This window comes from Oncorhynchus clarkii, chromosome 5 (assembly GCF_045791955.1).
Source record: "Oncorhynchus clarkii lewisi isolate Uvic-CL-2024 chromosome 5, UVic_Ocla_1.0, whole genome shotgun sequence".
Classification (NCBI taxonomy): Eukaryota; Metazoa; Chordata; class Actinopteri; order Salmoniformes; family Salmonidae; genus Oncorhynchus; species Oncorhynchus clarkii.
The window spans coordinates 10045069-10058218 of NC_092151.1; the positions used below are offsets into that span (position 1 = coordinate 10045069).

Sequence of the window (13150 nt, forward strand, 5' to 3'; positions counted from 1 at the left end):
AACCCTGTGTTCATATTCCAGTCTAGACAAACTCAAGACAATGAACATTGTGGTTTAGTAAAAAAAACTTTAAAAAAACTATGACTGAACATAAAACAACCTAATTCAAACAGCCAGACAATATGTTCCCCTTGATATCAGCTCTAGTTGAGCACTGGGTTGTGTTCATTAGGGCATACAACATAAAATGTTTTAAAAATGGTCAATTAACATTTCTTATAAGTCCAGGTAGTCCCTCCCTGTTTCAATCAGTCAGTTTTTCTTCAGTTTGGCTTCTAATGAACATGACCCCGAATGTCACCCTGTTCCAATGCTGACCAGGCAACCAAAAGGTCAAAGATGACCAGGAGGTCAGAGGTCATGGGACTCACCAGGGTGAAGCTCTTGGGCGAGGCAGCCCAGCGTTTGATGTTGGTGAGGTTCCACTCCTGGATCACCTCCTTGGTCTTCTCGTCTACCCGCATGACACACTCCTTGGTGATTCCCAGCAGACGAGGGACCAGCTTGTTCTTACCCTTCATTTTCTCCTGCAAGGACACACACACACACACACACACACAAAAACACACGGTTAAAAGTACTCCCGTACTATGATACCTTAACATTTGAAAAGCTATTGCACATTCCATTCAACCGTCAAAGGCAGTGAGTAGAACTTCAAAAGCTTTGAAAATGTTAAGAGCTTTGATTGGTTAGAAAGATATTCACTGTTGTTTAAGGAGTTGTTTAAGGAGTTGGTTAAGGAGTTGGTTAAGGAGTTGGTTAAGGAGTTGGTTAAGGAGTTGGTTAAGGAGTTGGTTAAGGAGTTGTGGTTGAATGTTATTTTGTCAGTGCCATTGTACCTTTACTAGGAAGAATGACACTCCGTAGGTTTTCAGAGACCTAGCCAGTTTGACGTAGCTGACTTTGGCCTCGATTTCAGTCATGTTTTGGTAGTTTTTGTGTGCCTGTGTTGGAAACAAAAAGAAGACGTATTGAACATCTCAGCCAGGGATACTATAGTGTCACAGTAGAAGTAATTAGAACAGAGCAAGTCGGGACACGTTTAAATCAATACGACCAGTTACAGCCGTAGCAACAATGAATCTAGTTGGCATACATTGAACTCTACACAGATGGAGACAATGACTATTACTACAAACCAGACGGGGAAACTATTTTTTTCAGGTCAAGTGTTTTCAGTCTGTGAGAAAAATAATGTCCCCACCGCAAGGAGCAAGCAGCCCAAATATGACTGGCCTTAAAACGACTCCCCCCATCACACTCACACCCACGCATGTACCCACGTATGCACCCACACTCACACGCATGCACCCACACACAAGCGAACACACACATGCATGCACCCACACACAAGCGAACACACACACACACACACACACACGCATGTACCCACACACAAGCGAACACACACATCCTCGGGTTCTTACCTGGAAGATTCTTTTCTCCCCTTTGTTCTTGATGTACTCTTTAGGGAGGAACTCTTTCAAACTACAGAAAATAAATAATACATACATTTAAACACACATTATTCAAGAAGACTGCAAAATCACTAAGGCAGGCAATATAATTCAGTAGTTCTGACTCAAGTTGGGATTCAAGTGATACTACATCAAAAATGCTCTGTATGTACTACATCAAAAATGCTCTGTATGTACTACATCAAAAATGCTCTGTATGTATGCACACAGTGCTGTGAACCGCTTTTGCTGAAAAGGCAAATACATCTTTGTTATATATCGAAAATATTTCAGTCATTCGTGTTAAAGTATATACATAGCATTATGCAATAAACAGTGCTCACTCTAGAAAGCCTGGTTTGTGCTTGGTCTCGTTGTGGTCACCAAACTGGATCTGACACTGGTATCCGGCAAAGTCGCAGGCCTTCTCGAAGGAGACGGGATGGGAGCCGTTCAAAATGTCATCACGGGCCTGCACAGGGAGAGGAACATCCCAATGACATTATCCACAAAGACGTTCATTAAGGAAGATCCCAAACAGAGCCAGGAGTAATCCCAGATCAGGAAAATAGATTAAACACAGAATACTTTGCTGTTTTGCATTTTTCCGTAGGCTGGTCCAAGTGACCAGTCTAGGGATCTCCTGCGATCAATGGTCTTAACTCTGTGGTGGGGCACAAACAGGTCTGGGATTCCCTTCCCTGAAAAACATCCAAGGCTAACATCATCAAATATCATCTTTCTGAGACAATCTAATGCCGTTCTAGCATCAAAATGAATGACGAGAAAATGTACCCATAAATTAACTTTAATGTTGGTCCAAATGTTTCATTGTTTTCATATTATCAGGAGCATGAACTATTGGGAACATTTTGTGATGTACTCTGGCAAAAACCGGTAGAGGCAGGCAGGCAGGCAGGCCACATGGGCAGTGCTTGCATTGGCCTGGGCTCCCGTGTCCAGCAGTGTTTCAACAGGGAAAGGAGAGCTCCAAGAACTACTGTCTTTGGCAGGAACACAAAGACTAGAAGTCTTAAGAAAGAATAAGATGAAGCAAGCTTCTGTGAGTGAAAGACCGCAAAAAGTCTCAAAGACAAAAAGGTTCACTCCTTCACTGTGTGTCTATATGAGACAATCACACATTGAACAACATTTTCTCCTCAAACTTTGGGAGGCCATCTTGGGAGAAGACACCCTACCACCACTATGACATCTGCCACCTCAGGACATAAAACATGGCTGACACGTCAATGGGCACCTTGAGCCTGCAGGCCTCCAGCTGTGACTCTCAGCTGTTCTTCCTGACACTGTGCATTCTCACACCAATGGAAATGGATGTTGGTACAGTAACTAAGGGCATGAATAGGAACGTATAATGCAAAGTGTTTCTGACATACTGCATCTTCCATTGACATCAAAGCATGAGTGAAATGGAAGGTTTGAGGTAAATACAATAATCTCAGGTTAGGTCATCTCAGGTTAGGTCATCTCAGGTTAAGTTATCTCAGGTTAGGTCATCTCAGGTTAGGTCATCTCAGGTTAGGTCATCTCAGGTTAGGTCATCTCAGGTTAGGTCATCTCAGGTTAGGTCATCTCAGGTTAGGTCATCTCAGGTTAGGTCATCTCAGGTTAGGTCATCTCAGGTTAGGTCATCTCAGGTTAAGTCATCTCAGGTTAAGTGTTGGAATGTGATCAATCATTAACACCGACAGGTCTACATGAACCCCTACAAGGAGAACCTTGTTCCCAAAACACTGAACACCCAAACCTCATTTCTGCCTTGGGTTTCTTTCCCAACTCCCGGCAGGATTTGTCCAACAGAGGTCATTCTGGGGTTGGGTCTAAAATAAACCCAGATGATTTCTATATAGGAAACTGCCTTCCAAGAGTATCGGTTAGTACCTGGACGTAGAGCAGGTTGAGCTGGACCGGGTCTCGTGAGTCCACGTTCTGGTCTGAGTAGAAGAACTTCCTCCTGAGGAGCAGCATCTCGGTCTCCTCCACACCCTGCTCCCTCAGCGTCCGCCCATGGTCCAGCCAGTTCACTGACAATCACAATCAATACAACTCAATGGGAATCAATACAACTCAATGGGAATCAATACAACTCAATGGGAATTAATACAACTCAATGGGAATCAATACAACTCAATGGGAATCAATACAACTCAATGTCAGTCAGTACAACTCAATGGGAATCAATACAACTCAATGGGAATCAATACAACTCAATGGGAATCAATACAACTCAATGGGAATCAATACAACTCAATGGGAATCAATACAACTCAATGGGAATCAATACAACTCAATGTCAGTCAGTACAACTCAATGGGAATATATGTTCATCTATGCAAATCATGTCAATAAAACGCAGTCAATACCAAAAAATTACAACTTTTATGCAACTAAATGTAAATTATGTGAGAAAACAACTTGATGCCAGTCAATCAAAGCCCCAAAAATAGAAATGAATCAGCGGTGTCCTAATGGACATTCAAAATGAAGGACAAGCACATACATCAATAGAGATACTGGTGTCACGTCAAAATGTTCCCCGTGTGAAATACATTTTTACATGACAACTGGCACCATATTGTTCTTGAATGTGACAAGAGACACTGGTCATAGACACTTTTGCGTGCGTGTGTATTTGCGTGTGTATCTGTGTGTGTGTCTGTGTGCGTCTATACGTGCGTCTGTGCGTGCGTCTGTGTGTCTTTGTGTCTTACACTCGTCATCTGTGTGGAGTTTCTGCTTAAGTTTCTCCATCTTCTTGTCGTCTCTCATCAGAGTCTTGTCCCGTCTTGTCAGAGTCCCCGTCATCTCCTCCTTCTTCTCCTCAACCATGTCGTGCACCAACGAGTACTCGTCATAGTTTGTGATACCTGCCCAAAGAGTGTTGAAAGAAAAATGTACTTTTTGGCTCTAACTCATATTGTCTTTCCTATACATTCATTGGAGGAGAAAGTCAGAAGCGAGGGGCCTTGGATGTGATTGGGGACGTCGCCCTGTTTAAGGTACAGTCTATCGAATGGGATGTTAAAAAAGGATGTCCTGACTCTCTGTGGTCACTAAAGATCCCATGGCACTTATCGTAAGAGTAGAGGTGTTTAGCCCAGTGTCCTGGTTAAATTCCCAAACTGCCCCTCATACCATCATGGACACTAAATCATCCCCAGCTTCCAATTGACCCATTCATTCCCCCGGTAACTATTCTCCAGGTCGTTGTTGTAAATGAGAATGTGTTCTCAGTCAACTTATCCCCTAAAATAAGGATTACATATAAAATAAAATTATCCTCCAATATGTTTTGAGGTGGTGGCAAGGAGAGAGGATGTGAGGAATCAAGGAGAGAGGATATGAGGAATCAAGGAGAGAGGATGTCTGGAATCAAGGAGAGAGCCTTTGTTTTAGCTGGAAATCTGACTAGTTGAACCAGTGGCAAATCATCAAGCAGTAACATTAGACTTCTATGAGTGGACCCTTTACTCATGACGACTCGATAACACTACCATTATAATGACATAAGAGATAAGTTATGAACTGTTAATGCATGTTTCCGTCAACTGACTTTTCAGCCCAATTCACCAATTACCGCTAGTCAACTAACTTACGTTACATTTTGTGCCATGACCTATAATGAACGTGCCCATCTCTAATTCATTAAACTGACCTATCCTGGCACAGATGGTCATAAGCATGTCGCTGACGATCTTGGAGTCGTCCACCATGACGGTTTTCACTGTCCCGTCCAGCATGCGGATCTTCAAGGGCCTCTGCTTCTTCTTGTACTCCAGAGTGTCCTGATAAAACCACCCAGTGAGAACAATATGGTTTAAAATACATATTTTTGAAGTGTTTCGCTCAGAGGGCACATTAATATGTATTAGACGTCATGTGTGAATTAAAAACCCCATTCACAACCATTAGACGACACTTCAGATAGCTAGCTAGCTACATCCCTCGTAGAACTGTTAGCATCATAATATTACATTTAGCAGACGCTTTTATCCAGAGCCACCTACAGTCATGCATGTATGAATTGTTCACGCTTGGCTGCTTTTGGGAATCGAACCCAATATTATGGAGTTGCAAGTGCCATGCCTTACCAACTGAGGACAACCATGTGGACATTATCATTAGTATCATCGTACCAATGTTCAGACTGACTGACTATACAGTATGTCCCAACTTATCTTAAAAAAAGATCTGGGTATTTTTTGTGATTGATATGCATTGTGGTGCCTAATACAGCGTGTTCGGACAAGTTTAGGTTTCAGGCTTTCTAACCCAGTCGTCACTGGTGCAGCTTTACCACGGAGTCTACAACAAATAGGTAACAGAAACAAAGACGATTTTTATCGCTGACAACAGTTGTTGGCGACGTCTCCGTAAGATGTTGTGGAAGATACTGCCGATAATTCTCAAAAGATCCCTATAACTCTTTCCTGACCACCTCAACTTCATGAGCACAGATCTAAAAAGCACTTGAACAAGGAGACCAACTGACTCACTCACCCCATTCCTCAGCATGTAGTAGTCCAGGGCCTTGCCTGCCTCCAGCCAGATGCCTTTCTTGGGGTCCTCATCGGACAGGAACAGACCATAGTCATTGGCTGGAAGAGAAATTAGAGAAAGGGTATTAGAGATTGAGGAGGAGGCTTGAGAGGGATTTGAGGAGGGGGTTTGGGGGGATTTTCTGGTTGTGTGTGTAAGTGATACGATCTGAAGGCGTTTCTTTCCCTGGATTGCGTGAGTCAAAGGGTCTCATCTTGGATAGTTGACGTAATTCCAACATATAGAACAAATACTGTGTGGATTAAAAGCGTTCTTATCGGTGCATTAAGTCAGCTGGAAACAAACTAGAAGGTAACACGTCAACAAGTGACAGGAAACTGTGCCACCACACGGAAATCAGCGGGACTGTTTCTACTGGATCTACTGGTTTTGTTTTTTAAACAACGTTGGTTCAATTATCTGAATTACATTTTGTTCGTTTTTTTATTCTGTGAACTCAATGTGCAGTTTCCACAGAGCTATAGAGTGCATTTGCTGCGCGATGTAAATACGTGATCAATATACACTGCATTTGGAAAGTATAACAAAGTGAAAAAAGGTTTTTAGAAATGTACATATAAAAACAGAAATACCTTATTTACATTACTATTCAGATCCTTTGCTATGACACCCGAAATTGAGCTTAGCTGCATCCTGTTTCCATTGATCATCCTTGAGAAGTTTCTACAACTTTGAGTCCACCTGTGGTAAATTCAATTTACTGGACATGATGTGGAATGTCACACACCTGTCTATATAAGTTCCCACAGTTGACAGTGCATGTCAGAGCAAAAACCAAGCCATGAGGTTGAAGGAATTGTCTGTAGAGCTCAGAGACAGGATTGTGTCGAGGCACAGATCTGTGTAAGGGTACCAAAAACCTGTTTTTGTTTTGTCATTATGGGGTATTGTGTGTAGATTGATGAGAAAAAAACATTTATTACATTTTAGAATAAGGCTGTCACGTAACTAAATGTGGAAAAAGTCGAGGGGTCTGAATAATTTCAGAATGCACTGTATGTATATACAGTAATGGTCAAAAGTTTGGACACCTACTCATTCAAGGATTATTCTTTATTTGTATTATTTTCTACATTGTAGAATAACAGTGAAGACATCAAAACTATGAAATAACACATATCGAATCATGTAGTAACCAAAAAAGTGTTAAAAAAAGAATATATTTATATTTGAGATTCTTCAAAGTAGCCATCCTTTGCCTGTATGACAGCTTTGTGCACTTGGCATTCTCTCAACCAGGTTCAACTGGAATGCTTTTCCAACAGTCTTGAAGGAGTTCCCACATATCCTGAGCACTTGTTGGCTGCTTTTCCTTCACTCTGCGGTCCAACTCAAACAATCTCAATTTGGTTGAGGTCGGGTGATTGTGGAGGCCAGGTCATCTGACGCAGCACTCCATCCCTCTCCTTCTTGGTCAAATAGCCCTTACACAGCCTGGAGGTGTGTTCTGGGTCATTGTTCTGTTGAAAAACAAATGATAGCACAAACCAGATGGGATGGCGTATCGCTGCAGAATGCTGTAGTAGCCATGCTGGTTAAGCGTGCCTTGAATTCTATATAAATCACAGACAGTGTCACCAGCAAAGCACACCCACACCTCCTCCTCCATGCTTCACAGTGGGAACTACACGAGGAGATCCGCTCACCTACACTGCGTCTCACAAAGACACAGCGGTTGGAACCAAAAAACTCAAATTTGGACTCCAGACCAAAGGACAGATTTCTACCGGTCTAATGTCCATTGCTCATGTTTCTTGGCCCAAGCATGTATCTTCTTCTTATTGTTGCCCTTTAGTAGTGGTTTCTTTGCAGCAATTCGACCATGAAGGTCGGATTCACACAGTCTCCTCTGAACAGTTGATGTTGAAATGTGTCTGTTACTTGAACCTTGTGTGAAGCATTTATTTGAGCTGCAATCTGAGGTGCAGTTAACTCTAATGAATCCTCTGCAGCAGAGGTAACTCCGGGTCTTCCTTTCCTGTGGCAGTCCTCATGAGAGCCAGCTTCATCATAGATCTTGATGGTTTTTGCGTCTGCACTTGAAGAAACTTTCAAAGTTCTTGAAATTTTCCCTATTTACTGACCTTCATGTCTTAAAGTAATGATGGACTGTCGTTTCTCTTTGCTTATTTGAGCTGTTCTTGCCATAATGGGGCTTTCTCTGTATACCACCCCTACCTTATCACAACACAACTTATTGGTTCAAACGCATTAAGAAGGAAAGCAATTGCACAAATTAACAACGCACACCTGTTAATTGAAATGCATTCCAGGTGACTACCTCATGAAGCTGGTTGAGAGAATGCGAAGTGTGCAAAGCTGTCAAAGGCAAAGGGTGGCTACTGTGAAGAAACTGAAATATAAAATATATTTTGATTTGTTTAACACTTTTTTGGTTTCTTCATGATGTCATATGTGTTATTTCATAGTTTTGATGTCTTCACTATTATTCTACAATGTAGATAATAGTAAAAATAAAGAAAAACACTGGAATGAGTGGGAGCGTGTCCAAACCTTTGATTGGTACTGTAAATATTTTATTCTGTGTTGTTACAGCATTCAACCCACATAATGCATTGTGCATTTAATTTATTATTTTTTTTGTCTTAATTATAGAAACCAAAAACAGCGATTCCTTTTCAATAAATCGAACCAAAACCGAACCAACCTCAAAAAGGAAAAATTGCTCAGCACTAACTGGATTATAGCCAAGTTTCAAAACGGTACTTCCTGTCCTCTAGTGCCTGAAAGGTGCCTAGCTAGCACAGCTTGCCAGGGCTAAAGGAATCTGGCCATTTAAGACACTGAACATTCCATATTAGCTGTTGATGTTGGCCAAGACACGTCTCTCCCTCTTTTTCTCTCTCTCTCTCTCTCTCTCTCGCTCCCAAAGTGGAAAATTACTCACAGGTTGAGACAGGGAAGCGAGTCTGTCCACTGCAGTCAGAGAGAATCACTTACGTAACAGCACACAGCTTCGTACGTAACCCCTAACCGAGGCACATTGGAAAGCAGAGAAGGAGAGGTTCCTTTCAGTAAGGGACGCAGTTGTCTTTGTTACACTCAATTTGAGACATTTCTGAGCTTCCTGAAGATATTTTTTCTTACTCCAGTTTTTTCACTAAACCAAAAGGTATTTTTTGGCCTGAAACTGATGTCAACAAAGAAGTCTAAAAACCGACAGTGATAATATTTTTGAATTCCAACCAGTCTGCATCATTAAGCTGTTATGGCAATAAGATGATGAGATGGGGATTAAGGAATCTTGAAATAGAGGGAGGGGGAATTTTGGAGAAGAATGAGAAAATCTTGGACCATTAATTTAAAGATGCAAAAGGGAGAATTCTCCAGTCTCCAGATCCTTGGATCACTGAAATATCCTCCTTCTCATATCAACACTGCATCTGCTCAGCAGTCATACATGGAAATATTGACATGGAAAGGTTGAGCAGGCCATAATGACACTCAGTAAAAGTCATCAACCCTTCAAGACCTCAGAGAAATCAACTTCATGGCAAGTATTCAATGAGAAGACAACGAAGTGCTGGAATGGACACAGAAATGTTAGTATGAGGAAAGATGGGAGTGGAGGCATGAAATCGTTTGCTTTCACAACGTTTGCTGCAATTGCTTAGTTGCATCCCAAATGACACGATTCCCTATGTAGTGCACTACTTTTGACCAGAGCTCATAGGGCTCCCATAGGACTCTAGTCAAAATGTAGTGCACTACATAGGGAATAGGGTGTAATTTAGAATGTGTACCATTTGGATTACTGCAGAGTTTCAAGAGATGGGGGATGAAATCGACACATTTACATGTCAGAATATTTTTTTTTGACGATATATCGTATCGCTTTTGGCAATATTGCAATATTATTTTTGCACTCGTTTTCTGAACCTGCATCAAAATTCCAGTATTTTTCCTTTACAGCTTGTTCTCTATCTTCTTTTTAATAGGGAACACTATTTCCATGACTGATGAACTGGTTTTCTCATGGCTCTCTCGTCTCTCTGACATACAGTTGAAGTCGGAAGTTTACATACACTTAGGTTGGAGTCATTAAAACTTGTTTTTCAACTCCTCCACAAATTTCTTGTTAACAAACTATAGTTTTGGCAAGTCGGTTAGGACATCTACTTTGTGCATGACAAATAATTTTTCAAACAATTGTTTACAGACAGATTATTTCACTTAAAATTAATTTTATCGCAATTCCAGTGGGTCAGAAGTTTACATACACTAACTTGACTGTGCCTTTAAACAGCCTGGAAAATTCCAGAAAATTATGTCATGGCTTTAGAAGCTTCTGATAGGCTAATTGGCATCATTCGAGTCATTTGCAGGTGTACCTGTGGATGTATTTCAAGGCCGCCCTTCAAACTCAGTGCCTCTTTGCTTGACATCATGAGAAAATCAAAAGAAATCAGCCAAGACCTCCGAAAAAAATTGCAGACCTCCACAAGTCTGATTCATCCTTGGGAGAAATTTCCAAATGCCAGAAGGTACCACGTTCATCTGTACAAACAATAGTACGCAAATATAAACACCATGGGATCACGCAGCCGTCATACCGCTCAGGAAGGAGACACGTTCGGTCTCCTAGAGATGAACGTTCTCTGGTGCGAAAAGTGCAATTCAAATCCAGAACAACAGCCTTGTGAAGATGGTGGAGGAAACAGGTACAAAAGTATTTATATCCACAGTAAAACGAGACCTATATCGACATAATCTGAAAGGCCGCTCAGCAAGGAAGAAGCTACTGCTCCAAAACCGCCATAAAAAAAAAACAGATTACGATTTGCAACTGCACATGAGGACAAAGATCCTCTGGTCTGATGAAACAAAAATAGAACTGTTTGGCCATAATGACCATTGTTATGTTTGGAGGAAAAAGGGGGAGGCCTGCAAGCCGAAGAACATCATCCCAACCGTGAAGCACGGGGGTCGCAGCATCATGTTGTGGGGGTGCTTTGCTGCAGGAGGGACTGGTGCACTTCACAAAATAGATGGCATCATGAGGTAGGACAATTATGTGGATATATTGAAGAAACATCTCAAAACATCAGTCAGGAAGTTAAATCTTGGTCGCAAATGGGTCTTCCAAATGGACAATGACCCCAAGCATACTTCCAAAGTTGTGGCAAAATGGCTTAAGAACAACCAAGTCAAGGTATTGGAGTGGCCATCACAAAGCCCTGACCTCAATCCTATAGAACATTTGTGGGCAGAACTGAAAAAGTGTGTGCAAGCAAGGAGGCCTACATACCTGACTCAGTTACACCAGCTCTGTCAGGAAGAATGGGCAAAAAATTCACCCAACTTATTGTGGGAAGCTTGTGGAAGGCTACCCCAAATGTTTGACCCAAATTAAACAATTTAAAGGCAATGCTACCAAATTCTAATTGAGTGTATGTAAACTTCTGACCCACTGGGAATGTGATGAAATAAATCAAATATTAAATAAATCGTTCTCTCTACTATTATTCTGACATTTCACATTCTTAAAATAAAGTGGTGATCCTAACTGACCTAAAACAGGGAATTTGTACTTGGATTAAATGTCAGGAAGTGTGAAAAACTGAGTTTAAATGTATTTGGCTAAGGTATATTTAAACTGTATGTCGAGCAATATGCTTGGTTATAAGAAATCAAAAGCAATATGTTTGGTTATAAAAAATAACTTTGAATCGCAAAATACAAATCTCAGCATCAAAACGCAATACATATAGACTCATAAGAATCGCAAAACATATTGTACATGGTGAGGTCCCTGGCAATTCCTTGCCCTACAAGAGACACAGTTATCATCTCTTCGAATTTCCTGTTGTCATATTGGGTGTTATTAAAGACAGCTGCTCAAGTCTGTAATAGATAGTTCCCTGTCAGTATTGGTTTGTCAGAAGTATTGGTTTAGTGAGAAGTGCTGGTCTGTTGGCCTGTGCTACAGCAGATTGCTTGTTTCTGGATCCCTTCTGCATACATCATTCCTATCTAATCTTCTGTTGTCAAATGAGTGATTTTGAAAGACAGAGGCTCTAGTTTGTCAACATCCCAGGAAGCTGCACTGGACTGATAAACTGAATAGCTTAACAGCTACGCATTGGGTTATACACTATTGGCCCATTTCAGACTGGTGATGCCTACGCCTGCACTCATTTGCATTTGACAGTGACGATAATGTTTAAGACAAGAGTGAAATTATTCCTGGATTTTAATTAAACTTCAATTTCAGTTTGAGTCACACATAATGGCCATGTAATCACAATTTAAATCGATATTAGTTAAACAAAATATTTAGTTCTTCACAGACAAAATTATTCTTGGTGAACTCTAAATGACCTGTAAGAAAAACAACAACAACTAGAATGTGGTGTAGGCATAGACATGACTAAAATTACAGCCACTATATGTGTGTAAGAGTGTGTATCGGCATGGTGTGTGTGTGTGTGTGTGTGTGTGTGTATCGGCATGGTGTGTGTGTGTGTGTGTGTGTGTGTATCGGCATGATGTGTGTGTGTGTGTATCGGCATGGTGTGTGTGTGTGTGTGTGTGTGTGTGTGTGTGTATCGGCATGGTGTGTGTGTGTGTGTGTGTATCGGCATGGTGTGTGTGTGTGTGTGTGTGTATCGGCATGGTGTGTGTGTGTGTGTGTGTGTATCGGCATGGTGTGTGTGTGTGTGTGTATCGGCATGGTGTGTGTGTGTGTGTGTATCGGCATGGTGTGTGTGTGTGTGTGTGTGTATCGGCATGGTGTGTGTGTGTGTGTGTGTGTGTGTGTGTGTGTGTGTATCGGCATGGTGTGTGTGTGTGTGTGTGTGTGTGTATCGGCATGGTGTGTGTGTGTATCAGCATGGTGTGTGTGTGTGTGTGTGTGTGTGTGTATCGGCATGGTGTGTGTGTGTGTGTGTGTGTGTGTGTGTGTGTGTGTGTGTGTGTATCGGCATGATGTGTGTGTGTGTGTATCGGCATGGTGTGTGTGTGTGTGTGTGTGTGTGTATGTGTGTATCGGCATGGTGTGTGTGTGTGTGTATCGGCATGATGTGTGTGTGTGTGTATCGGCATGGTGTGTGTGTCGGCATGGTGTGTGTGTGTGTGTGTGTATCGGC

At 41.6% G+C, this 13150-nt stretch overlaps 1 protein-coding gene across 2 annotated transcripts in view; it reads right to left on the bottom strand.

Annotated features, from left to right (window-relative positions):
* Positions 1-13150, bottom strand: part of LOC139408319 (talin 1) — a 160602-nt gene that overhangs the window by 101743 nt on the left and 45709 nt on the right. For both annotated transcript variants that reach the window (XM_071152056.1, XM_071152055.1), the window contains exons 4-11: positions 5982-6079; positions 5137-5266; positions 4193-4348; positions 3363-3505; positions 1805-1932; positions 1431-1491; positions 843-947; positions 372-527 (exon numbers count right to left, since the gene is read on the bottom strand). In XM_071152056.1, the coding sequence (XP_071008157.1) occupies positions 372-527; positions 843-947; positions 1431-1491; positions 1805-1932; positions 3363-3505; positions 4193-4348; positions 5137-5266; positions 5982-6079 (977 nt within the window). The remainder of the gene's footprint in view (positions 1-371; positions 528-842; positions 948-1430; positions 1492-1804; positions 1933-3362; positions 3506-4192; positions 4349-5136; positions 5267-5981; positions 6080-13150) is intronic.